Below are 24,343 nucleotides of genomic sequence, written 5' to 3' on the forward strand. Positions count from 1 at the left end.
AATTATATCAATTTAGCAGGGCTCGTCCGGGAGTCGAACCCGGGACCTCTCGCACCCGAAGCGAGAATCATACCACTAGACCAACGAGCCACATACTGATTGGTGATTCTTGGTATAGTGGATTTCAATATGGATGTTTATAAGAAAGTTCCAATTGTTTAAAATTATAAATTCAATAGGGCTCATCCGGGAATTGAACCCGGGACCTCTCGCACCCTAAGCGAGAACCATACCACTAGACCAACGAGCCACATACTGATTGGTGATTCTTGGTATAGTGGATTTCAATATGGATGTTTATAAGAAAGTTCCAGTTGTTTAAAATTATAAATTCAATAGGGCTCGTCCGGGAATTGAACCCGGTACCTCTCGCACCCTAAGCGAGAATCATACCACTAGACCAACGAACCACTTATTTATAGTTCGTTTTTGGTATAGTTGATTTCAATGTGAATGTTATGAAAAAGTTCAAATTGTTGAAAATTATAAATTCAACAGGGCTCGTCCGGGAATTGACCCCGGGACCTCTTGCACTCAAAGCGAGAATCATGCCACGAGACCAACGAGCCCTCTGCGCTTTGTTTACTCGTGGTAAAGTGGATTTTATCATTCTTGACGAGAAAGTAACAAGCTTAAAATTATATCAATTTAGCAGGGCTCGTCCGGGAGTCGAACCCGGGACCTCTCGCACCCGAAGCGAGAATCATACCACTAGACCAACGAACCACATACTGATTGGTGATTCTTGGAATAGTGGATTTCAATATGGATGTTTATAAGTAAGTTCCAATTGTTAAAAGTATAAATTCAATAGGGCTCGTCCGGGAATTGAACCCGGGACCTCTCGCACCCTAAGCGAGAATTATACCACTAGACCAACGAGCCACTTATTTATAGTTCGTTTTTGGTATAGTTGATTTCAATATGAATGTTATGAGAAAGTTCAAATTGTTTAAAATTATAAATTCAACAGGGCTCGTCCGGGAATTGACCCCGGGACCTCTCGCACCCAAAGCGAGAATCATGCCACGAGACCAACGAGCCCTCTGCGCTTTGTTTACTCGTGGTAAAGTGGATTTTATCATTCTTGACGAGAAAGTACCAAGCTTAAAATTATATCAATTTAGCAGGGCTCGTCCGGGAGTCGAACCCGGGACCTCTTGCACCCGAAGCGAGAATCATACCACTAGACCAACGAGCCACATACTGATTGGTGATTCTTGGTATAGAGGATTTCAATATGGATGTTTATAAGAAAGTTCCAATTGTTTAAAATTATAAATTCAATAGGGCTCGTCCGGGAATTGAACCCGGGACCTCTCGCACCCTAAGCGAGAATCATACCACTAGACCAACGAGCCACTTACTTATAGTTCGTTTTTGGTATAGTGGATTTCAATATGAATGTTATGAGAAAGTTCGAATTGTTTAAAATTATAAATTCAACAGGGCTCGTCCGGGAATTGACCCCGGGACCTCTTGCACCCAAAGCGAGAATCATGCCACGAGACCAACGAGCCCTCTGCGCTTTGTTTACTCGTGGTAAAGTGGATTTTATCATTCTTGACGAGAAAGTACCAAGCTTAAAATTATATCAATTTAACAAGAATCGTCCGGGAGTCGAACCCGGGACCTCTCGCACCCGAAGCGAGAATCATACCACTAGACCAACGAGCCACATACTGATTGGTGATTCTTGGTATAGTGGATTTCAATATGGATGTTTATGAGAAAGTTTAAATTGTTTAAAATTATAAATTCAATAGGGCTCGTCCGGGAATTGAACCCGGGACCTCTCGCACCCTAAGCGAGAATCATACCACTAGACCAACGAACCACTTATTTATTTGTCGTTATTCGTATATTGGATTTCAAAATGGATGTTTATTAGAAAGTAACAAATCTTAAATATAACAAGAATCGCCCGGGAGTCGCATCCGAGGCGAGAATCAGGCCACTAGACCAACGAGCCACTTATTCATTGGTCGTTCTTGGTATAATGTATTTCAATATGGATGTTTATGAGAAAGTTCAAATTGTTTAAAATTATAAATTCAACAGGGCTCGTCCGGGAATTGAACCCGGGACCTCTCGCACCCTAAGCGAGAATCATACCACTAGACCAACGAGCCACTTATGTATAGTTTTTGGTATAGTGGATTTCAATATGAATGTTATGAGAAAGTTCGAATTGTTTAAAATTATAAATTCAACAGGGCTCATCCGGGAATTGACCCCGAACCTCTCGCACAATAAGCGAGAATCATGCCACTAGACCAACGAGCCCTCTTCATTGTGTTTACTTGTGGTAAAGTGGAGTTTATCATTGTTGACGAGAAAGTACCAAAGCTTAACATTATCAATTTAACATAACAGGGCTCGTCCGGGAGTCGAACCCGGGACCTCTCGCACCCGAAGCGAGAATCATGCCACTAGACCAACATGTCACTTATTCATTGGTCATTCTTGGTATAGTGGAATTCAATATTGATGTATATGAGAAAGTTCTAATTGTTTAAAATTATAAATTTAATAGGGCTCGTCCGGGAATTGAACCCGTGACCTCTCGCCCCCTAAGCGACAATCATACCACTAGACAAACGAGCCTCTTATTTATAGTTCGTTTTTGGTATAGTGGATTTCAATATGAATGTTATGAGAAAGTTCAAATTGTTTGAAATTATAAATTCAACAGGGCTCGTCCGTGAAATGAACACGGGACCTCTCGCACCCTAAGCGAGAATCATACCACTAGACCAACGAGCCAATTATTTATTGGTGATTCTTAGTATATTGTATTTCAATATGGATGTTTATGAGAAAGTTCAAATTGTTTAAAATTATCGATTATACAGTCCTGAGTCCAAAACAAGATTCATGTCACTAGACCGACAGCACACTACAATTTGTTTACTCGTGGTAAAGTGGATTTTGTCATGATTTATTACCAAAATGTTTAACATTTTCGATTTAACATGGCTCACCTTTGAGCGAACAAAACGAACAGATAAAAAAATAAATTTTGAATTAAGAATTTAACATGAAATGAGAACAACGAGATAAAATCACAATTATCTATATATAAATTTACGTATCTATTATATAAATTTACGTAAGGGCAAAATTCGGTAAATCGCGCCTTACTTCTAGAATTTTTACTCGGTGGTATATAAAGTTGGTTCGTACTTTCGGTACTGATTTTAACCACCTGATGTAACCCTGTTTACTAATTAAATTAAGTTAGAATAATTAGTTATTGACGATTAAAACGAATTTAGGTTGAACGATTTGCCCCAAATATGGGTGTTTTCCGATCATGGTATACACTGTCTGATGGATGTCCTCTTGACGAGGATGCTTTGCATTTTCCTATCTCCTCCTACGATAATTAATAATAGCTGAAAACCGGTTGAACAGCTCGAGTACAGTATCATAATGTTGAAGACAGGCCGATTTTCTTTAAAAAAATACTATTTTGATAGATTTAATATATTATGTATGTAATTGATTTGCGATGAATGGAACATTCCAATCTCTCAGAATCCCAGTTTGTTTGGTAAATTTATGAGCCTTGGTTTAACACAAGTAGGAAAATGTATGGGCCCTTGGAGAATAAAATATGAGATATAGTATTGCAATACTTTTGACAATATTGTAAATACTGTACGTATTAATCATTTTTGGTCGCCATTTGAATCGAAATTGTCTTACTGTGAATGTGGTTACTGTTAGATATATAAACAAAATATACAAAGAACATTTATTACTGTGACTGTGGGTAGATTACTGACAGTTGCTTCTCAACGTTTGTATTAATTAATAATTATAAAAAATATAAACGTCGTAGTAGTGTATCGGGTTCTAGGACACCTACCCCTAGACAGTTACCCCCCGGATGTGTACCACCCGGACAACTACCCCCTTAGGACAACTACCCCCCGGACAACTACTCCCCGGACAACTACCCCCTTAGGACAACTACCCCCGGGTAATTACCCCCTGGTCAACTACCCCCCGGACACCTACTCCCTCCCTTAGGACTATATTTATGTTCAATCTTTTACTTTTGTTTACAATAATGAATAGTAATTCGTCAAAGTAACGAATTAAAATATAGTTATTAATTCCTATTATACACTGTTGAGTCAGGTTGTTGAATGGTCTGGGTGGTAGTTGTCCGTCCGCCGGGGGGTAGTTGTTCTAAAGGGATAGTTGTCTGGGTGGTAGTTGTCCAGGGGTTAGTTGTCCTACGGAGGTAGTTGTCCTAAAAGATTATTTGCCCTCGGAGTATTGTCTAGGTCCAGGAAGTAGTTGTCCTACGGGGAGTATTGTGTCAGAGGTAGTTGTCCGCTTGGTAATTACCCGGCGGGGGGGTGGGGGGAATTGTCCGGGGGTAATTGTCAGGGGGTAATTGTTCGGGGGGGGGGTAGTTGTCCAGGGGTTAGTTGTCATACGGAGGTAGTTGTCCTAAAAGATTATTTGCCCTCGGAGTATTGTCCAGGTTCAGGAGGTAGTTGTCCTACGGGGAGTATTGTGTCAGAGGTAGTTGTCCGCGGGGTAATTGTTCCTAGGGGGTAATTGTCCGGGGGGTAGTTGTCCAGGGGGTAGTTGTCCTAAGGGGGTTGTTGTCCTAAGGAGGTAGTTGTCCGGGGGGTATTTGTCCGGGGGGTAGTTGTCCTAAGGGGGTAGTTGTCCAGGTGGTGGTTGTCCGGGGGGTAGTTTTCCGGGGGTAAATGTCCAGGGGGTGAATATCCGGATACGGTGTATCGTTATATGTACTTTACTATTTCAATCGACTATAACAGGGACAGTTTTAAAAAAGTATTATAAATCGTAAATGTTTTACTGTGTTTAGTGGTATAATAGGCCTATAAAACATTTAAAACAATATTTTGTTACTGAGTGGATAGAGAATATATTTAAAAATTGTTCTTCCCATCCTCTTCCCCATCCCTCAACTCTAATGTTATATACACAACACAAATTGGGTTTCCTTAGATGAGTTCAGATAAAAAAATTGGACTCATTTTTAAGACAAAGCCTAATAATTCCCAGGGTGCTAATTTTACATAAATCGTAAATGTTTTACTGTGTTTAGTGGTATATTATTGATAGGCCTATAAAACATTTAAAACAATATTTTGTTACTGAGTGGATAGAGAATATATTTAAAAATTGTTCTTCCCATCCTCTTCCCCATCCCTCAACTCTAATGTTATATACACAACACAAATTGCACAAATTGGGTTTCCTATGAGTTCAGATAAAAAAATTGGACTCATTTTTAAGACAAAGCCTAATAATTCCCAGGGTGCTAATTTTACATAAATCGTAAATGTTTTACTGTGTTTAGTGGTATATTATTGATAGGCCTATAAAACATTTAAAACAATATTTTGTTACTGAGTGGATAGAGAATATATTTAAAAATTGTTCTTACCATCCTCTTCCCCATCCCTCAACTCTAATGTTATATACACAACACAAATTGGGTTTCCTTAGATGAGTTCAGATAAAAAAATTGGACTCATTTTTAAGACAAAGCCTAATCATTCCCAGGGTGCTAATTTTACATAAATCATCGTGTCTATTTATTCGTTTCTGCGGTACGTACATTTTTTTACGCTGAAATTACTTGTATTCGAGAACCATCTTTGAACACGACCTAGATGGTACAAACAATTAAACGATTTAACATGGCTAATATGGGAGTTGAACCGGGGTCTCGAACTCTAAGCGATGATACCATCCAGTCCCTGGGAAATGATATCAACAAGGACATGGTCAATCAATCAATCAATCAATCTTTCCGTTTTTAAAGAGCCATTCCAAACGGAAAACTGTCAAAAGATGTCGAGCTTCGAGCTTCTAATAAATATATGTATAGCCAAATCGTTTAAGAGTCTAGTTCAAACAGTACTGAAAGTCTGATCTCCCCAGCAATGTTTTCTTTTATGATCATGTTTTTTAGAAGAGGTAAACATAAACATGATTGTTTCGGACTCTAGTCGTTTAGCTTGAGGAAGTTGGAGATCATCCAACTTCTATTATCAGTGAAGCAGGCTTCTATACAGTTTATGCCCGATAGATCTCAACTTTCTGAGGGTTTACCGATAAGTAAATCTATACGATCTTTCTTCAACACTTACTGATAATAAGACACTGTTTGCATTACAAGGTAGGCCTATACCTAAGATTCTGATTTCAAAACGGTAGACAAAATTAGTTTAGTAAGTTTCACAAAAACATCATTATTGAACCATGTCATCAGTTCACATTACCACAGTCGGAGCAACTGGAAATCATATTTAGCTGTCAAGATTGCAAGAAAAATTATCAAGAAAACCAAAAGGAAAAAAAGAAGGATCAGAAATATACTTCCTGAAAATAGCAACCAGAATGAGAGACAGCATCATGCAAACGCAAATAATCAATAATATTGAAAATAAGAAGTAACAATCAGAAAGAAATGAGTCAAAATGGAGATTATTCAATACAAGAGACAAGAACAAGATTTTTTTTTTAGAATTTAAAATTAGCAATATTAGAAAGTTTCATATTAATAAAATTTACATCTTTGAACGTGAACATAACATGCACAACTTTAACTATGCACTATACTCATCTATACTATAATGAATAGCATGACAAAATCAAATAAACATTTGACACTTACAAATCTTCAAATGTCAAAAGTTCATGAGTTGATAACGTATATAAAACGCAAAAGCTCAAAGTACTGTATATCATAATGAACTACCGTAGCGAATGTTAAACCTTAGAAATCTACAGGTGTGTAATATGATGGCGAATATCAAATTGGTGCTGATTTGGCTTAGTTTTATGATTGCATCTGCAATAGATGATAGTAACATGCAAGTTACACCATCGTAAGTAGTATTCTATTATATTACCATTGTCTTTGTAATTATAATCATTGAATCAATCAGCAATGTTGATATTTTTAGATAGAATCATAGTTGAATCCGTTTGAATAAACAATATAAAAAGAAGAAATAAAAGAAGGGCTGCAGACAAGAAATAATAAGAGTCAATAATGAATGCGTTTATAGAACAACAAAGCACAGATTGAATATGAGTTTGTAGTGCTTCCTATAGGCCTATGTTTGTTAAATTTGGTATCCCTAGTTTCGGTGAATTTCTGCGTAAGTCTATTTATAATTTTATGTTACGTATTAGTATATTGTATAATAATTCGATTGTTAAAACTGTGTTTGATTTGAATTCAAAATTGTATGTCAGCTGGTCTGACATTTTATATTAGATTTTTTATAATACTCATATGTGTATTTTTATACCTTTTGTATGTTTTTGCTATGCATTTAATTTGCGAAATAAATTTGTTATATATTAGACACTAGTACGACGAGCACAACACATTCAAGTGTTTATTTTAAAGCTAATCAACCCCTATTTTTGTTAGAAAGAAGAAATGTAATACCTGTCCCTATATAAAGGTGTAACCAAATCTTATATTTGCTGTAATCTCTGGTCTGGTAATACTTTAACAAATGTAATTTAACAATGAAAAACGATAGTTCGACTATGATGACATGCAAGGCAGAACGTAAAATAGTTAGTGTAATATGAAAAAAAAAATTAAAATGCCTATTTGATGTTCTTTAATTATCTTCGAAAATGTAAGGTTCACAATACCGCTTTACAATGATACTCTTTGTAGGTTTGCATTGCGAAATCAAATGTTCATATAAAGTTTGCGGTACACGGTATACGTATATATGTATATTGTTCTGAAAAGAACTGTTGAGTTTCTCGACGTTTCAATTAATATTCTCCCTCATGAGGACGATCAAAGTATATTGAATGAAACGTCGAGAAACTCTTCTTTTCAGAAGAAGATATACTCTTATTGTTATCCTCTTTCCTTGTACTGTCTCTATAGCGTATGCTTTATGGCGTTGCGTTTATTGTAAATTTATGCGACAAAAATCTTGACTTTGTGTGTCAAGACAATTTTTTTTGACATTATTGACAGAAGTTGAATTGCGGTTAGATTAGTACCAATAATCTAATAAATTAGGCCTATTCTAGTATTACGTTATAATATCTATTTCACTTCTCCCCTCTACGAATAAGCAAGCTTGTTTCACGTAGGCGCAATATTGGTCATATCAAAAAAACTATCAAATATAGCAACAGCTATGCAGCAGCTATAGGTAGCAGCTATATATAGCAGTTGATATATACATTGGCAGCATTTGATACTACATTTACCTATTTTGATACATACATTTCCATCATTTGATAGTTGCTATTATTATTTGATATTAATTATGCTTTATAGCTGCTATTTTGATTGTTGCAATATTTGATATAAATTTCTTTTCATAGCAGTCTAGTCTGCAATACAATAAACAAGTAAAGAAATTACTCAGCATAACACAAAAAAGCAAAAGAAGCAACCACATAGCTTGGCAAATTCACAACATATCAAAAAAGTCTCTATATCTAAACCACTAGTATATCAGTCTCAATCATTGATATGACCAATATTGCGCCTTCCTCGCTTGTTTAGGTAAAAAAGTAAGAAAATGAAATAAAGTATACCGCTAACATCATTGCTCTATCAAACCGATATGCCTTATACAATGTGTTGAACCATTGTCATTTATTGCATGAAATACACTATATATAATAATATATATGTAAATCTGAAGGCAATACTGAAAATGACAATACTCTGGGTATCAGTGGCTGGACCTCAAAAATAAGCTGATATACCAATGTATATCATCGAACCAAAGAGTTTAAATTTTGGTTAGAGTTTCTTCATGTCTGTAAATTGATCTATAAATATCGACAGTATCAATTCATCATTAATATACTATACAATGAGGACATACATCATACATTACATCTTCATTGCGCGTATACGCTCGAGATGGTGTTGTGGTCACATTACCATGCCGATGGGTTTAAGGAGTTTGTTATGTATGTACATAATATCTTGATATGTAAATTAGTCTATAGGGCTATTAGTTGTTGTAGTCATTGTAGTCGATACCTTGTAGTATGAATGTTGTGCACAATAGGCGATACGTCGTATTAATGTTGTTACACACAGCATCTTGTTCTCAGTTTACTGGTTGGACGGATGGTAGAATTAAAGTGAAAGAGTATAGCTCAAGAAAATCTATTCTTCTGTTGTTTGTCCGCGTTGAATGCAGAACACAGTTCTTTCACTCGTATTTGAACAACTACGACATCCCTAGTAGTCAATTGGTAGTATGTATGTTATAGTCTGTATATCAAACAGAGGATTCCGTATTAGAATCTCGATTTGGGCTGCTTTTCTCTTTCTTTTTCTTTTTACAATTTTTTTATTGACAAATTAAAGTATAGTTATTTAATCCAAAAATTACTCTAAAAAGAACAAGAAATAACTTATTGACAGTAAATTGTACTATATAGATTTATTTTAACAGTGTCTGTTAAGAGAACGGGTATGTCTAGACATTATTTACTAACTATAAATAAAACGTACATTCTGAAACAGTGAATAATGTTGTTTTAACCAAGACGAATGGACCTTATGGACCCTTTAAAAACATAATAGGCTCTAATCGTAAAACACATTATCATTGCAACGTTATTATTTTTAACTTTTCGATGTTTTACAGCTACGGTATATTCCCATTCAGACTCAATGTAAACAGTCTCTTAATTTATCTAAATATATGACAGGATTGATTTGTAGATAGCGTTTAGAGGCATATATTTACTTCTTCCTCATACACGATCGCCTATTTCCAAGATTTTTTTTTTTCGTAATCACTTCATGGATCGGATGCACTCTGTGGAATGTTTCATTGGAGTTTCGAACATGAACGAAACTCTATAAATATCTCATTCATAGAATTTCGATCCTAAAATCATAGCATTAGGCCTACAATGTGCTTACAGATCGATCGAATCACGCACTGGTAAGTAGTTTCTTATTCCTAATGCGCATGTGTGGGTAATTTAACAGAATGAATCGAGTGCAGCCGATGAACCGAATACAGGAATTCCGGTTTTTGAAAATATTTTAGTTTTCGGGATTATTTTAAAATAAAAAACAAAACACACCGAATTTACATACGTTTAACATATAATCTTCATTTTCGTAATAATACAGGACAATGTATTATATATAAAAAAATATTTAAGTCGCAGTTTTTTCTATGTAGATATATTTAGTTATTACTTACTAAATGAATTTAAATCAATATAAGTCGTTAATACAGTGGTTAAAGTACATATTTTGTATAATGTATTTGAACTTTCTTTTTCTTGTAGTCAGAGTAGGCATACTGTTCCAAATGAGAGGGACTTGTTGTTAGAAGCTTACAAACAGCAGATACTACATAGGCTAGGAATGGAAAGACCACCACCGGCCCCTGAATTCAGTATTACAGAAGAACTCACTAAAAAGATTATAGAATATGACCCAACTGAAGCCTTGGTGAACGAAGAAGATATTAAATTAAATCCATTTAGTAAGTAATATAATCTATATAGAAAAAAATGCGACTTAAATATTTTGTAGCAATAGGCCTACAACTTGGTGCATCTCTCCTACTATTCAACTTTGTATTCAATTTCTGCTAGTCAGGTTTGCGATATATATCGATGTGTTTCTAAAAAAAGGAAGATATAATAAGTTAAGCTTAGAAGAACTACTTCATCCATGGTATTAATGCTATGCAAGTAGGCCCTAAACAAATAAGATAAAGTGAGCACAGTCTAGGGTAATTGGTCATCACTGGACGATAGGATAACAGTGTGTGAACCAACTGAAATCAGGCGTATTGCTATAGTTCACACTGAACAAAGAAATTACTGCCAACTTAGATGGTGGTCCTATTTTTTCAGTGGAAGCATTAGGCCTACTATTGAAAAGCATTGGATGGCATTACAGGAACAACAAATGATATCATATTAGTCAACATAAAAAGATAATGTTTGTTTAAAATTGTTTGGATAGAGGGGTTAAATGGTTTTATATGGCATGCCATCACGTTTCTATGAAATGTATTATTATAGAAATGTCGAGGGAAACAGCTGCCCTAATATTTTGTAAATTTATTAATAATACAGTTAATGTTACAGAATATATTTGAACTTGACATGTACAGTTACTCATATTTTAATCAATAATCAGCAATCTGCACAATTATAATAATAACAACTTTTGACGGATTCTAATTTTGGACTAACGTAATAACATCACATCGTTTCAAGTAGGCCTACCACTCTCAGTGATGCCCAGTAAAATCTTATTCAAAATATTGATTATGTTGAATGGAAATAAGTTAATTACTTGATTTTGTTTTACTTTCAGTTGCAAAGGTTCTAGAAGATGACAGTGAAAATCGATCTGAAGCTAAACCAAACGAACGTTATAGAATTGTGTTTTCTCTACCACCATATCACAAAAAGCGCATGCGTAAAGTGAAAATCGAATCAGCAACATTGTATTTGTATGTCGTTGGTCGAAATGACTCTGACTGTGTTTTATATGAAGAAAGTCAAAGCAACAAAAGTGACGGTAAGACAACTCGAACTAAACACCTACATTTGATATGTAAATACGTTTCTTTATCATTTAAACTTATTGTTTATTATTTATTTGTATGTTGTTTAACCCATATTTAGAGAATGACACAAAAGAGAGCACGGGACACGAGTTAATAGATTTCTACATTCAATTATCCGACTTTGACGAGAGGACTTCAGAGCGCGAACGTAACCATGTCAAAATAGATAACAATGGCAGAATAATGATCACCATTTATGAACTGAACGCAACTAACCACCAAATAGGAACGCCGACATATCACCGAGGTAACAATGGCTGGTGGACCTTTAATTTTACCAACATTGTCAAACGATGGCAGACCTCTGGCACAGGTCGGATTCGGTTGCATATTGATATCGAGCTGTTTGATAGTGAACCAAATAACGATTTTATGGATATGAGAATAATCACTCAACCGTGTAATGAAACAGACCTATACCGTCCATCATATAGAATGTTTAGTAAGTTACATATTTTAACCTAATTTTGGAAATAACAGTCGACATTTTTAATATAAACGCATTGTACAGTAACTTGTGAGTGAATACTCTCGACTCTGCCAACATCGAAGCTATTCAATACCAACTATCGGTATTATACAACAGCTGTGCCCGATATTTCTTTAAAAAGTTTATGAAACACGAGGCTGGTGACTCCGCCTTTATAACCACTCTATATAGTAGTGTGTAGATAAACAAACGGATGGTTAGCTGGTACAAATTTATTTTTATTTTGTAGGCAGCGATGTAGCGGACACTGTTCCTCGCCTTGACATTCGGTATCTTCATGGATCCACTCGACGTCGCAACAAACGGCAAACATCACCTTCCCTTTCTTGCGATGACCTCTCTTCGCCACTTCCTTGCTGTATGAAGAGTACCGTATTTACATTTAAAGGTATGTAGTTTATTTCATTGAAATTGATAATGTAAAAAGACAAAAAAAGAGTATGTATATGACATGAGTGTATAAATGTGGTTATATAAATATATAATAATTGAAAGAAACTTGAAAGTTTAATTGTTTGAAAGTAATTATTGAAATGAGAATAATAGTTTTAGGCGATACTCACGAAAGAGAGAGAGGGAGGGGGGGGGGGGGGGGAGAGAGAGAAAACAAAAATTAATACTTACAATAACGGTGGTTAGATATGGTGAAATTCACGATGTTCAAAAACATATTTTGTTTAAATAACTTATCGATGCATGTAATTAGAGCAATCAGACTGCGCATAGGATTTGTTCATGGGTATATCGTTTATTTACGAAATTACGAGTTGCTTCGCATTTTGATATAGAGGGTGGTGGGTAGCGGGAGTGTATGCTTTAACACAGAAATAATTGTTCTTTGATGTTACCACGCCGCTTTTTTCATGCTTTAACGTACAGTAGTTTACTTGTTACGGGGTTTCGCACAATGTTGAGGCATATTTCTTGCTTGTTCAAGTTGAATTCGCAAGTATAACGTGAATAAAACTGTATACATATGTTGGAAACTCACATCATAAAAAAGATCGCTTGAATATTTATATAGGTTACTTACTAAATTACGATTATATTTTTGTTAGAACTTGGATTATCAGATATCATCATATCTCCATTACTCTTTACTGCATCTTACTGCACTGGTACGTGTAGCACATTTCTCACCCAATCAAGGTTCGAACCCGGCAATGGGAAAGTAAGTAAAATCAATTCTCACATCAAAATAACATTACAATTACAATCCTCTATACACGGTATTGATTCAGATGCAAATGCCAAGCCATATAAATCACCGCTCATTCCTAACAAACGACCCAAATGTGTTGAGTTCAAATACCATTCTTCATTGCTCAATTCTAAGAATTCTCTAAATTGCGTCACTACTTTACTTTTGTTTATGTGTGTTTTCTAATCATAGGGACAATGCTGTGGGCCCTCTGAAACGGAGGACTTGCACGTTCTGGTGTTGGATCAAAATGAATTCAAGAGAGTGAATATTTCAAACTTACTGGTTATCAACTGTGGATGTAATTAACGCAGATTGGAAGATGTTAACTATTTCTTAAAACTGCTGGATGCATGACAGCTTATTACAGAATCGTGTATATTCAATGAATTGCATTTTTATTAATAATGTGTAATGCAATGTTAATACATAATCATTACACAATGTATTCAATATTTTGGCACATTTTGTACGCAAAGTTGTGTTCTCAAACAATAGAAGTGGCTACTGTATCGACTGCAGTGATTAGCTACATTGTATTATTAATAACCTCACACCGCTCTCTCCACACATCAACTCTGTGTCACTTTATTTATTCCATTAGTCCTACACTGTATAGCCACAGAGTAAGTTTTTCATACTGTATCTAATATGTTATCCAACTGATATTGTTGTGACGTGTCATCATCATCATCATCATCGTCGTCATCGCCATTGTGGTCGTCTTCGACTGATTGCCGTAAACGGAATTGTTTTTAATTGCTTAGTAATTAGTTGCTTTTTAACTATTAAAACAAGTTTGACTAAATAAAATTTTGAATATTGCTTCTTCTAGTTAATTTGTATTTAACTATCAATCATTTATTTGATCAGATTAAACGCACAGTGAACCGATTATAGTTCCCCATCCAAAGTGTCTTCTTCTTCATGTTTCTGGAATGAGATAATCATAAAAGTGATTACAAGCCTTTGCAAAATGTATTACCATGCAGATAGGAATGTTTTTTGTTGTTAATGTTCATACGCATTCAACAGCGAGAAATTCACCAATTATAGGATTGATAAACTTTAGATTTAAAAATAATTTATCGTAATTATCGTCCCATTTGAGGCGTAGTGGAGTTGAAAGAGTGGTAAGTTAAAACTCTGGCACTAGGTCAGGATTGAAATCTTGACCTTGGGATTGAAAGGTGTGTCACCAAGCTACAACACCACTACCAGCAAGCTACAGCTTTACTACATCTAAGGTACAGCTCCACTACCACCAAACTATGGCTCCACTACCAATAATCTACAGCTCCACTACCACCAATCTACAGATCCACTACAACCAACCTAGCTCCACTACCACAAAGCTACAGCAGTTCCACTGCCACTAAGCTACAGTTCCACTGCCACTAAGCTACAGCTCCACTGCCAATGCTACTGTCCACTACCACCAATCTACAGCTCCACTACAACCAACCTAGCTCCACTACCACAAAGCTACAGCAGTTCCACTGCCAAAAAGCTACAGCTCCACTACCACCAATCTACAGCTCCACTACAACCAACCCAGCTCCACTGCCACCAATCTACAGCTCCACTACCACCAATCTACAGCTCTACTACAACCATCATACAGCTCCACTACCACAAAGCTACAGTAGTTCCACTGCCACTAAGCTACAGCACCACTACCACCAATCTACAGCTCCACTACCAACAAGCTATACAGCTTCACTGCCATCAAGCTATAGCTACACTACAACCAAGCTACAGCTCCACTGCCACTATGCTACAGCTCCACTACCACCGATCCACAGCTTCACTACAACAAGCTATACAGCTCCACTACCATCAAGCTACAGATATACACTACAACAAAGCTAAAGCTTCACTATCTTGGTATCATATCAAAGAGTGCTTATAATCTCATCTCCGTCCCCGTTAACCCCATACAAGAACCAATAAAAACAAACTAGGCCTATATGTTTGAAACATGTTTATTCTGGGACGGTGCGGCCACACACGCCAGCTACCATAATTACACGTAACGAAGAGAATTACTAATTCCTCCTGCGACTATTTTAAACATCAGTGCCGGATTCAGGATTTTGAAGTTTCCATGATGTCTCATCCTCCTATGTTATTTACTCGTCAATTACCCACTCAGCAGCCAGGTAATGTATATACGTAATTGTTTGGTTATTATTCATATATAAAGACGAATTAAATAAAAAAAAAAGATTGTTTTATTATATCCAAACTGAAATACATCACTTGAAACACACTATTTTGGGTATGTTTTGATAATTGTGTGAAATCTATCTAGTGTATGCATGCATAGAGATATTATAGTGAACTATAACATCTCTATGATGCATGGGATTTAACTTTTACTACTGTTTCTGCTACTACTGCCATTTCTATTAAGTTCTCTACATATTCTACTACTGCTTTATCCAGTTCTCTACGTTCTGCTACTCTTTCTATGTTCTACTTCTGCTTCCATTGGTACTGCTTCTACTGGTTCTACCTTTTTCACATCATTATTTCCTGATGATAATTACAATTAGAATTAAAATGTATCGAATGTATCGAACAGGCATGGTCCAACCACCCTCTAAAATTTGCGCCGTATTTGAGATTTGATATTATTTTCAAGAGGGGCTTATAGGATAGCCTAGCCTCGACTCCGGATCCAGCAAATGCTGTGTTCCGGAAACAATTAAACAGGTAAGGGCAATTTAAATATCCATAGTTACATATCAAAACATTACCCTCTTTGGATCCTCTTATTTCTACATTTTATGATTATTTATAAAATCGAATGTTTAAAGAAATATTAATAGGCTTAGTGTGTAGGGTGTAGGCCTACAACCTAGGCCTATCTTCACTTAGCCATATTTTTCTTCTTAAAAATTACAAAATATTATTAATTAGAATCATCCCGACTTCAATATTAAAAATTTTTTTATTATGACTTCACTTGGAACTTACAGAATATTACTGCTTTATTTGAGATAGCACTTACCTTTGTTATTTCTTGGTAGGCTATTATTACACCAAATAAGATAGGCATAATGCGTTATTTTATGATGAATATCTAGTAAATATTGTTTGATAGATCAATACAAATTTCTCGGAAAGAAACTAAGCACATACAACAAAATGAGGAGACGTTGTTTCTTCGTCGTGTTGTCGAAGCTAGCGCTGGCTGTATACGAGTTTTGTACACACAAACTTTATTCCGCGCACAACAACTGTGACGTCATTTGGACATTCTATTATGCAATTATTATTTTGCGTCATCACACACAGGTGTCCTCTTTCTAGAAGATTTACTATAAAGAACATTTAAAATTTATCAAATCGATTGCGATTTATTTATCATCATAAATATGTTTATTGCTAATATACACATTTTGTTGTTGAATATGCCATTTTATTGTCGCATAATAATATTTATTCAATTTTACCACAAAATTAGATCGATAAAAACAATAATAATTTACCAAAAAAACTGTAATTTATAACAATAAATTATTCATATTCTCTGTCAGAGGTTTTTGGTTAAATTTAACCATTTATTTAAGTGAAAATATTATTTTATCATGTTATTTTTTCTACGGAAGTGAATAACTTTATTAAAAGTATTAGTTAGTTTCGCCAAATGTTCATTGTCCATGGTTTCACCCTATTTATATCCCTCCGCTTGCTAGCTGCATGCACTAAACAATATTTATAGCGCCCCCAAACGTTTATGGAAGTGAACTTATTTGTGACAGTTGACACCAACTTACGCAGTAGGGAAGTTAGCTAAGATAAGAGAGAAGTGCAGTAGAGTAAGACGGAAACTTTATGTGTAACTAGTTGATTATACAATACCGAATTAGTTGGATTAATGTACTTAATACTTCCAGTATTTTCAAACCAAATACAAAGTAAAAAGAGGTAAGTTAACGTTTATGTTAAGTTAGAACTGTTTAGAAGTAGGAGTACTAGTTTAGTAGGTAGTACTAGTAGCCCCGTTCGTTCATCACTGATCACCAAACAACAAGCAGAACAGAGCAGAGAAGAGATTGGATTCATTCATGCACCAGCCTAGTGGATTATTAACCAAATTTAGTATATGCTTATTATAATTGTGAAAATGGCTCGTATTAAGGTTTAGGCAATCAAATATTGGTGAGTGAAAAAAAGCCGGTTTATTTAATAAAATAGATGTCATGACCATGTTGAGTAGATTATGAATGTAGGTGTTTTTGGTCAAAATGATCAAGACATCTTCATGATCAGGGTAAAATCCAAAATACCTGATTACTCAAAAAACATAAAGAAACGGGGTTGTATTTGTTTCATCGTTTCAGATAATATTTGGTGGATTTTATTTATATTCGGTAAAAATAACTAATTATAATTCTCTGTAAGAATATCATGTATTCACTTTTCATTGGGCTCATTTTAGCGATCAGTAAGTTACCACACACTATATAATGCTGTGGTCTATTGATCGAACCATTGAGGGTTTTTCCCGATAATAAACCATTTTGAGGTACTATTCATATGAACATTGATGTATTGTATTAAACCGTCTCATCGGTGTGTCTGAGAATCAAAACAATTGGACACTCTAAGCTAATAATTAGTCTTTTTTTACAGTGTTTCATTGGATGATAAATTTTTTCCATCAGTAAAGAGTAAAAGATGAGCCATCTATATAAACTATTCCAGATTACAATTATAGTCAGCATTTTGTCATTGCTAAAAGCACAAAGTAAGTATTATGTTTGTTAATGCAAAATATGTGAGGTATGCATGTAAAATTTGGTTTCAACATGTGAACATTTTATGTAGTTTCTAAATGAATCTAATAAATAATTTCAATTTATAAAAAAAGGTTGGTGTACGGGCCTATTATTTGGCTATTTTAAATAGAACGTTACTGGGCTGAATTGTATACTTGTGTGGAAACAATAAAAATCAATTTCTGTTGAGACGCGCTTATTCTTCTGTTCGCAATGACAGAGGCTGGGATGGAGTATGAACAAATGAACACATGTATATGCATTGGCGGTGAAATCCAACGCGCTTTTCTATTCTAAATTCTATTCTGCTGTCAATTAAACAAATATGCTCTCTTACCACGAAAGTTGCGAATCAACATTCTGTTGGCAAAATACAGACTGATTTTTATTATCCATGTGTTCATTTGTCCATGGATGGAGTAACCTACTACTAACTCTTCTGAGCTGGGTTCTGAAGGGCACACAAGCCAGATGTGTCCACTAGACCAGAACATAAGTCCTTATCCAAGAAGATTTGTTCTAACATTCCAACAGAATTATAGAGGAGGAGTCTTGAACCCATGCTGATTGTATAGTTCGGTGTGCATTGCCCAGCCTTAACCACTTGAACACTTGTTAAAGTTTTATAACTTTGAAATAAATTCCTAAATATATTTATTTTTTTATTTTCTCTTAACAAAAAACATTTAAATCATAGAAGTGAAATATATTTTATTCCCGTTTTCCTTGGTTACTAGCTAGACATACCATAATATTTTTACTAATAATAAATATCATGTTTTATTTGTAGATGCCTGTCAGCAAGCTAAAACATGTGCTGAGTGTATTCAAATAAATCCAGAATGTGCTTGGTGTTCAAATGCAGTAAGTTGATAAACCATTTTATTTCCATTTCCATTGTGGAAGATAGGCCTATTATAGCAAAGAGCCTATCAGCAAAAGAGGGTGTTGTGCATCATACGCACACCTCCCAAATTAGCTTGAATTTTGATCAACTTTAAATACACAATTTAATCAATCATGATGAAAAGTTCTTAATACTAAAGTGGCATTTTTTATTTATAAATAATTATTTAAATTAATTAATGTTTAGTTAGTTAGTCCAAAGTGGCCTAGTTGCAAGATTCAGGCAAACATTATGGGTGGGATTATTCTCAGAATACATTGAATGGATTCACCATTGATGTCTTATTATGTCTGGGTCTTACAGTATGTCTGCCTTAGCCTAGGGCGTTGGGTTATACTGAAGCAGGGAACTATTATGTCGGTGATACCATATATTATTTAAATACCTATATATTTATTTCCATATTTTTTTCACTAATGACTCACTGATAATAAATAATGTACATTAAAAATCAAAAAATCAAAATTTTAAAGAAATCATTGAACTCTACACACGACAGGTAGAAATAATTACTACAGTCAATTAAAGCTTCATACATATTTTGTGGTAATTTCAGACTATGACTAATTGAAAGAAAAGATGAGACACATTATACTATGAAAGTGAAAAGTATATACCTACTTAAGGTTGAAGTATACTGTATGTACAGTATAATAATTTCCAGACGGACTTCCTCATTGTGTTGTGTGGTTGTGTAGGTGGTTAAAGAGTTTCAAAAGGTGAATGTATCATTATGGTATAAACACCAATTACATCATTCAGGTTGATGTCCCCATTTTGCATAGCATGTGTGTAGGAAATATTTAATGTTCTGTTCTTATCCACCATTTGATGTTCCATAATTTTACATCACCTTAACTTTTTTTCATATATATCGTATACTGTTTATGGTGATGACTTGAAATAATGAACTAAAGTATGCTAATATTATATTTATATTAATAATAATATCCTGGATTTATAAAGCACCTAATTATATTTATTTTAATTTAATTTTTATTGTTACATGTTTATGTCTCATTATGATGTATTTTTGTGAAGGTCCCTAATTGATCAGCTGCGGCTGGATGGACCACCCTTGTAAAATATTGTTGAAATAAATGTTGTGAAACCTTTAAGCGCTGTTCATATTAATACCCCGGTCATTTTTGGATGATCCCATGATGCAGCTATAGTAGTGTCTTGATCTTACCATGTACCCATGTGTACACCTGAGTTGACAGAGGCAAACTTAAGTGTCTTTTCTGAGTACAAGCAACGCAATGAGCATGGGATTTGAACCAACGATCTCACGATCAGTAGGCCAACATCCAACACACTATGCCACATGTCCTTAACATAGTTAGTAGTACAATTTGAAGGACTATGATGACTGACACCTGTCAATTAAACATATTATGAGCAGTAATTGTATAGAACATTTAAAAACAATAAAATGCCAATCAAAGATTGCTTTAACGTGCACTTTTTAATTTGATAAATTGTAATATATTTGTTATTCTAAAGACTAAACATTGTGAAAACGTGCTGTAGAGGGACCTCTCTGGTGAAACCAGATGAAACATACTGTAAACAATGTCTCCATAAATAAACATATCACATAGAAATGATTACATTTGCTGGTTTGGTTTGAGTCCAGGCATAGAGATATTATTACTTACAGTATTTGGTCTAGCTGCATGTTACTCGGAAATTAAAGTCCCTTCTTAATAAGAAAGAGGATTTTTCATAGGAAATTACATAGTTTAAATCAAATTTTAAATAGTATTTGATGATGTCTGCCAGTTATTGGTTTAAACACCCTGGTATTAATATTAATATTATCTATACTATCTCAGACTGTATAAAATGGGGTCTGTTCAAAGCCTTATCAATAAAAGAATTTAGAACATCTGGTTCAAAACTGATTTTTCCCCCATATTCTGTAAAGACACAAATTTTGCACCTTTTTCATACAGCCATTAACACATTGACTGCCAAGGCATTTTCCGTAATTTCTGTCCCAGTGCCAAGTCCCGTTTACATATTAAATTACAGTTTGAAAGTGTAACATCTGGTCACAGACTATCATGATGTCATTCAAAATACGATGGCGGGAAAAACCGTTGAGACGTATAAATACGTCACTGGCAATGGTCCAACAATTTTATTGACTTTGCCAGGAACGTAAATATACGTCGGGGATTTTCCGCGCTAAAATCGGTCAAACTGTTCATATACGTCATTGTCCACGTGCATTATTATTTTTATTTACTATTAGCGCAATTTATGACATGTTTGAGATGATTATATTGAGTGTGAGGGCGCCATCGTATCAACCATATTCAATGCATGAGGGAATAAACACAAACAAACATATGACATTTATTTTTAGATTATCGTTTACGTACATCATTCATAAACTGCCATGCGATAATTCCTGTTCCAATCACCACTGCCAGCGATTCTACATACAATACAAAAGTGCTACGATTTTGACGTAGTATTACGTCTTGGCAAGTAGCGACACGCAATTTTTGACGTATAAATACGCCGTGGCAGTGAACGTGTTAACCTCTTTAGAACTTACTTCAGCTATTTAAATGTGTTTAAGGCCCTGTTTCTGCTGCATATCACAATATAGGGTATAAAAATAATGTATAGTATATATAATTTGGTGACCGGTTTCTGCTGAATATATATATACCGTACTTTGTGAGACGACTGTTACAAACAACTGTTAAATGCGTTTCATCGGAAGTATGGATTGAGGATTCCCCAAAATCCAGATTTGCAGTCCTTGGCCAGGGCAAAAGTTTGTTTTTTTGTTTTCGTGCATTTTTATTTATGCTTACTGTTCACTTCCAACCTCCTGTTACCCTGTACCGCCTTATAATTTGAATAGCAAATATTGATGGTCCGCAGTGCCATTTTAGCTGTTGTTTCACATATAACAAACTTTGTGTCACGGTAAACAAATATACAATATATTTTGAAGGCAGAAGAAATACTGCAAGAAATATACAGTACAGTATTTTGGAACATACCGTATAATATCCACTAACAATTGATTGAGATAAGTTACGATACACTGTATATATACGGTATTTTTTTTATGAAACCCATTTCTGCTGCTACAAAAAATACTGTATATAAAATCTACTGATGGTATATTCTTTGGCAGCACTAACAGGGCCAAAGATGGTAGTAACACTTATATCAATGTATGTTAAAAGGGATAGCATGGACGTTATAATAGCCTCCATGGCTATATAATGTACAGATCAATGCAATAATGTCCTTGCATTCCAACATCCTTGCAGGTGTTCCTAGCTACAAACAGAAAGTGACATTTTGTTTATTTATTTTATTTAATAATTTTTTAAAACAAATTATATTATATTCTTTTTCAATATGCATTTCCACTAATTTAAAAACAAATTGAGAACAAATCTATCCAAATCATAAAATAATGAATCAAGAGTTTCCTCAATAAAGTGAATTTAGAGGTAGATATTTGTTTAAAGATGTATTGTCCCATGAAACACAAAAAATGAAGATCAAAATATTCTAAATTTAAATTGGCCATATCAAAGTAATATTAAAGTTATTCACTTTAAGTCGAAAATTTGAGCCAAAAACAACAAGTTTATGTAATTAACAGGTAAATTAATTTGATTACATTTCGTCTGGAAAATCGCCGCGAGCGAAAGTAAACAAAGATTTCAAACCATGAGTATGCATTATGCATGATGCTAATTAGGATTGTTTACAACTCGTCACGGTTGTGAAGGTGTTTTCACACAGATCACGAGGAAGTTTTATGATTATGCATACAGAGTAGCCAAACAAGCACGTTGCATTATGAGATGTCAAAGTCAAAGTCAAAGTTATTTTTTGAACAAAAAAACGTCTGTATTTCAGTTAAATGATGTTTTATTCGACTAATTTTTGGTGAAAGTTACTTCAAAATGACCCACTTTTTTTTAAAATCTTTTTTTTTAATTATTTTTTTGGAATTAGTCAAAGGGACAATACATCTTTAACTTCAATTAAAACTTGTGTGATGATGCTTACTGTATTTTTCTTATATATAGACATTTGGTGACAGTGGTTTTTCAAGGTGTGATAAACCAAAAGCACTTATTAAAAATGGATGTCAAAATTCAAGTATTAGTCAACCAAAAAGTAACTTGGACAGTGTTGTTAGGGTAAGTGAATGTTTTTATTGACTACTTTATTTATTCGAATAAATTCCCCCTCGAATAAACGCCCCATAGAACATGTCACATGCATATAAACACAATTGTATTTATTTTTATTAGTAGTGGAAAACATATACAGTATTGTACTAAGTATCATGCAAAGGCCATTTTTGCACTTTATAAACACAATTTCAATGTTTTTTTCTTTTTAAAACACAAATATTATCAGGGATGTTTCCCATGGTCTTTGTTTTTTGATATTTTGATATTATTTCTTGAACTTGGACTTTTTTGTCTGTGTGACCATCCATAAAGGAACATCTTGATGAATTTTAAGCAAAATAAGCAAAAATCACAGTTTATGTGATTAGACACGGAATGACCCAAAAATGACAATTAAATGAGATTTAGAAAACTCTTTCCAACAAAATACACTAACTTTAAAATGCCTAAATATTCAATAAACTGTGGTCTACCTTTTGCCCCTTGTTCGCAAAAGCAACTCTCTATAACTGCTGCTGTAGTGTTATTCAGTAAAAATGGATTGGGAAACTGTATTTTGGTTTCCTGTAGACTGTTAAAAACATACTATATCTAAAAACAAGAAAATACACTGGGTTACATACATTTAATAATTTTTATAGCAGGACAGACATAATTTCAGAATAAATATATTTAAGATACCGTCCCCCGGACGTTTATTGTTCAGGAGGGTTTTAGGAGGCGTTTATTCAAGGTAAAGTAGGTGTTTATTCGAAGGAGGGGTTTATTTTTTTCAATGTAATAATACTATGGTAACATGTATAATAAAATAAATACCCAATAGATATGAACAAATACAACACAATTAATATCGAGAAGTGATAAAATATAGTAAAAATTGTATAAAAATGCAATGGTAAATTGTAGATCGTATCAATCAATGAATTCTACTACAAATATAATGTGTTGTAATACAATATTGTGCATGTGATGGGCGTTTATTCGAGGAAATAAATAAAGCTCCGGAGGTGTTTATTTTTTGTTCTATGCTGGGGAGGTGGGGGGGGGGGAATTTATTCGAGGGAGGTGTTTATTTATTATTTATTTATACGTATACAGAGAGACACAAACGACAAGATAGAAAATAATGAATGATTTTATAAGTACT

General features: G+C 34.5%; 2 protein-coding genes and 11 non-coding genes across 14 annotated transcripts in view; 2 read left to right on the forward strand and 11 right to left on the reverse strand.

Annotated features, from left to right (window-relative positions):
• Positions 1 to 18: 18 nt before the first annotated feature.
• On the reverse strand, positions 19 to 90 carry Trnap-cgg (transfer RNA proline (anticodon CGG)). The gene has a single exon. It is a non-coding gene; the product is annotated as a tRNA-Pro (tRNA).
• Positions 91 to 178: 88 nt separating this feature from the next.
• Positions 179 to 250, reverse strand: Trnap-agg (transfer RNA proline (anticodon AGG)). The gene has a single exon. It is a non-coding gene; the product is annotated as a tRNA-Pro (tRNA).
• Positions 251 to 338: 88 nt separating this feature from the next.
• Positions 339 to 410, reverse strand: Trnap-agg (transfer RNA proline (anticodon AGG)). Its single transcript has one exon. It is a non-coding gene; the product is annotated as a tRNA-Pro (tRNA).
• Positions 411 to 654: 244 nt separating this feature from the next.
• Positions 655 to 726, reverse strand: Trnap-cgg (transfer RNA proline (anticodon CGG)). Its single transcript has one exon. It is a non-coding gene; the product is annotated as a tRNA-Pro (tRNA).
• Positions 727 to 813: 87 nt separating this feature from the next.
• Trnap-agg (transfer RNA proline (anticodon AGG)) lies at positions 814 to 885 on the reverse strand. Its single transcript has one exon. It is a non-coding gene; the product is annotated as a tRNA-Pro (tRNA).
• A 244-nt stretch (positions 886 to 1,129) lies between these two features.
• On the reverse strand, positions 1,130 to 1,201 carry Trnap-cgg (transfer RNA proline (anticodon CGG)). Its single transcript has one exon. It is a non-coding gene; the product is annotated as a tRNA-Pro (tRNA).
• An 88-nt stretch (positions 1,202 to 1,289) lies between these two features.
• On the reverse strand, positions 1,290 to 1,361 carry Trnap-agg (transfer RNA proline (anticodon AGG)). The gene has a single exon. It is a non-coding gene; the product is annotated as a tRNA-Pro (tRNA).
• A 244-nt stretch (positions 1,362 to 1,605) lies between these two features.
• On the reverse strand, positions 1,606 to 1,677 carry Trnap-cgg (transfer RNA proline (anticodon CGG)). Its single transcript has one exon. It is a non-coding gene; the product is annotated as a tRNA-Pro (tRNA).
• Positions 1,678 to 1,765: 88 nt separating this feature from the next.
• Positions 1,766 to 1,837, reverse strand: Trnap-agg (transfer RNA proline (anticodon AGG)). Its single transcript has one exon. It is a non-coding gene; the product is annotated as a tRNA-Pro (tRNA).
• A 223-nt stretch (positions 1,838 to 2,060) lies between these two features.
• Positions 2,061 to 2,132, reverse strand: Trnap-agg (transfer RNA proline (anticodon AGG)). Its single transcript has one exon. It is a non-coding gene; the product is annotated as a tRNA-Pro (tRNA).
• A 562-nt stretch (positions 2,133 to 2,694) lies between these two features.
• Positions 2,695 to 2,766, reverse strand: Trnap-agg (transfer RNA proline (anticodon AGG)). Its single transcript has one exon. It is a non-coding gene; the product is annotated as a tRNA-Pro (tRNA).
• Positions 2,767 to 6,744: 3,978 nt separating this feature from the next.
• LOC144840076 (uncharacterized) lies at positions 6,745 to 14,146 on the forward strand. Its single transcript, XM_078695740.1, has 7 exons — positions 6,745 to 6,890; positions 10,321 to 10,520; positions 11,366 to 11,572; positions 11,680 to 12,063; positions 12,341 to 12,499; positions 13,170 to 13,282; positions 13,505 to 14,146. Exons 1-7 carry the CDS (start codon positions 6,769 to 6,771, stop codon positions 13,619 to 13,621), a joined length of 1,302 nt encoding a protein of 433 aa, XP_078551866.1. The 5' UTR covers positions 6,745 to 6,768; the 3' UTR covers positions 13,622 to 14,146.
• Positions 14,147 to 17,111: 2,965 nt separating this feature from the next.
• LOC144840067 (integrin beta-1-like) overlaps positions 17,112 to 24,343 on the forward strand; it is a 32,514-nt gene continuing 25,282 nt past the window's right edge. The window contains exons 1-4 of one of the 2 annotated variants that reach the window (XM_078695729.1): positions 17,112 to 17,248; positions 17,957 to 18,071; positions 18,893 to 18,966; positions 23,086 to 23,199. In XM_078695729.1, coding sequence (XP_078551855.1) covers positions 18,002 to 18,071; positions 18,893 to 18,966; positions 23,086 to 23,199 — 258 coding nt within the window. In that variant the 5' untranslated portion in view covers positions 17,112 to 17,248; positions 17,957 to 18,001. Of the gene's footprint in view, positions 17,249 to 17,357; positions 17,483 to 17,956; positions 18,072 to 18,892; positions 18,967 to 23,085; positions 23,200 to 24,343 lie in introns of those variants that run through there. The other variant, XM_078695730.1, reaches the window with a different exon arrangement.

The sequence above is a fragment of the Antedon bifida genome, chromosome 4 (genome assembly GCF_963402885.1).
Source record: "Antedon bifida chromosome 4, ecAntBifi1.1, whole genome shotgun sequence".
In the NCBI taxonomy this organism is placed as follows: domain Eukaryota; kingdom Metazoa; phylum Echinodermata; class Crinoidea; order Comatulida; family Antedonidae; genus Antedon; species Antedon bifida.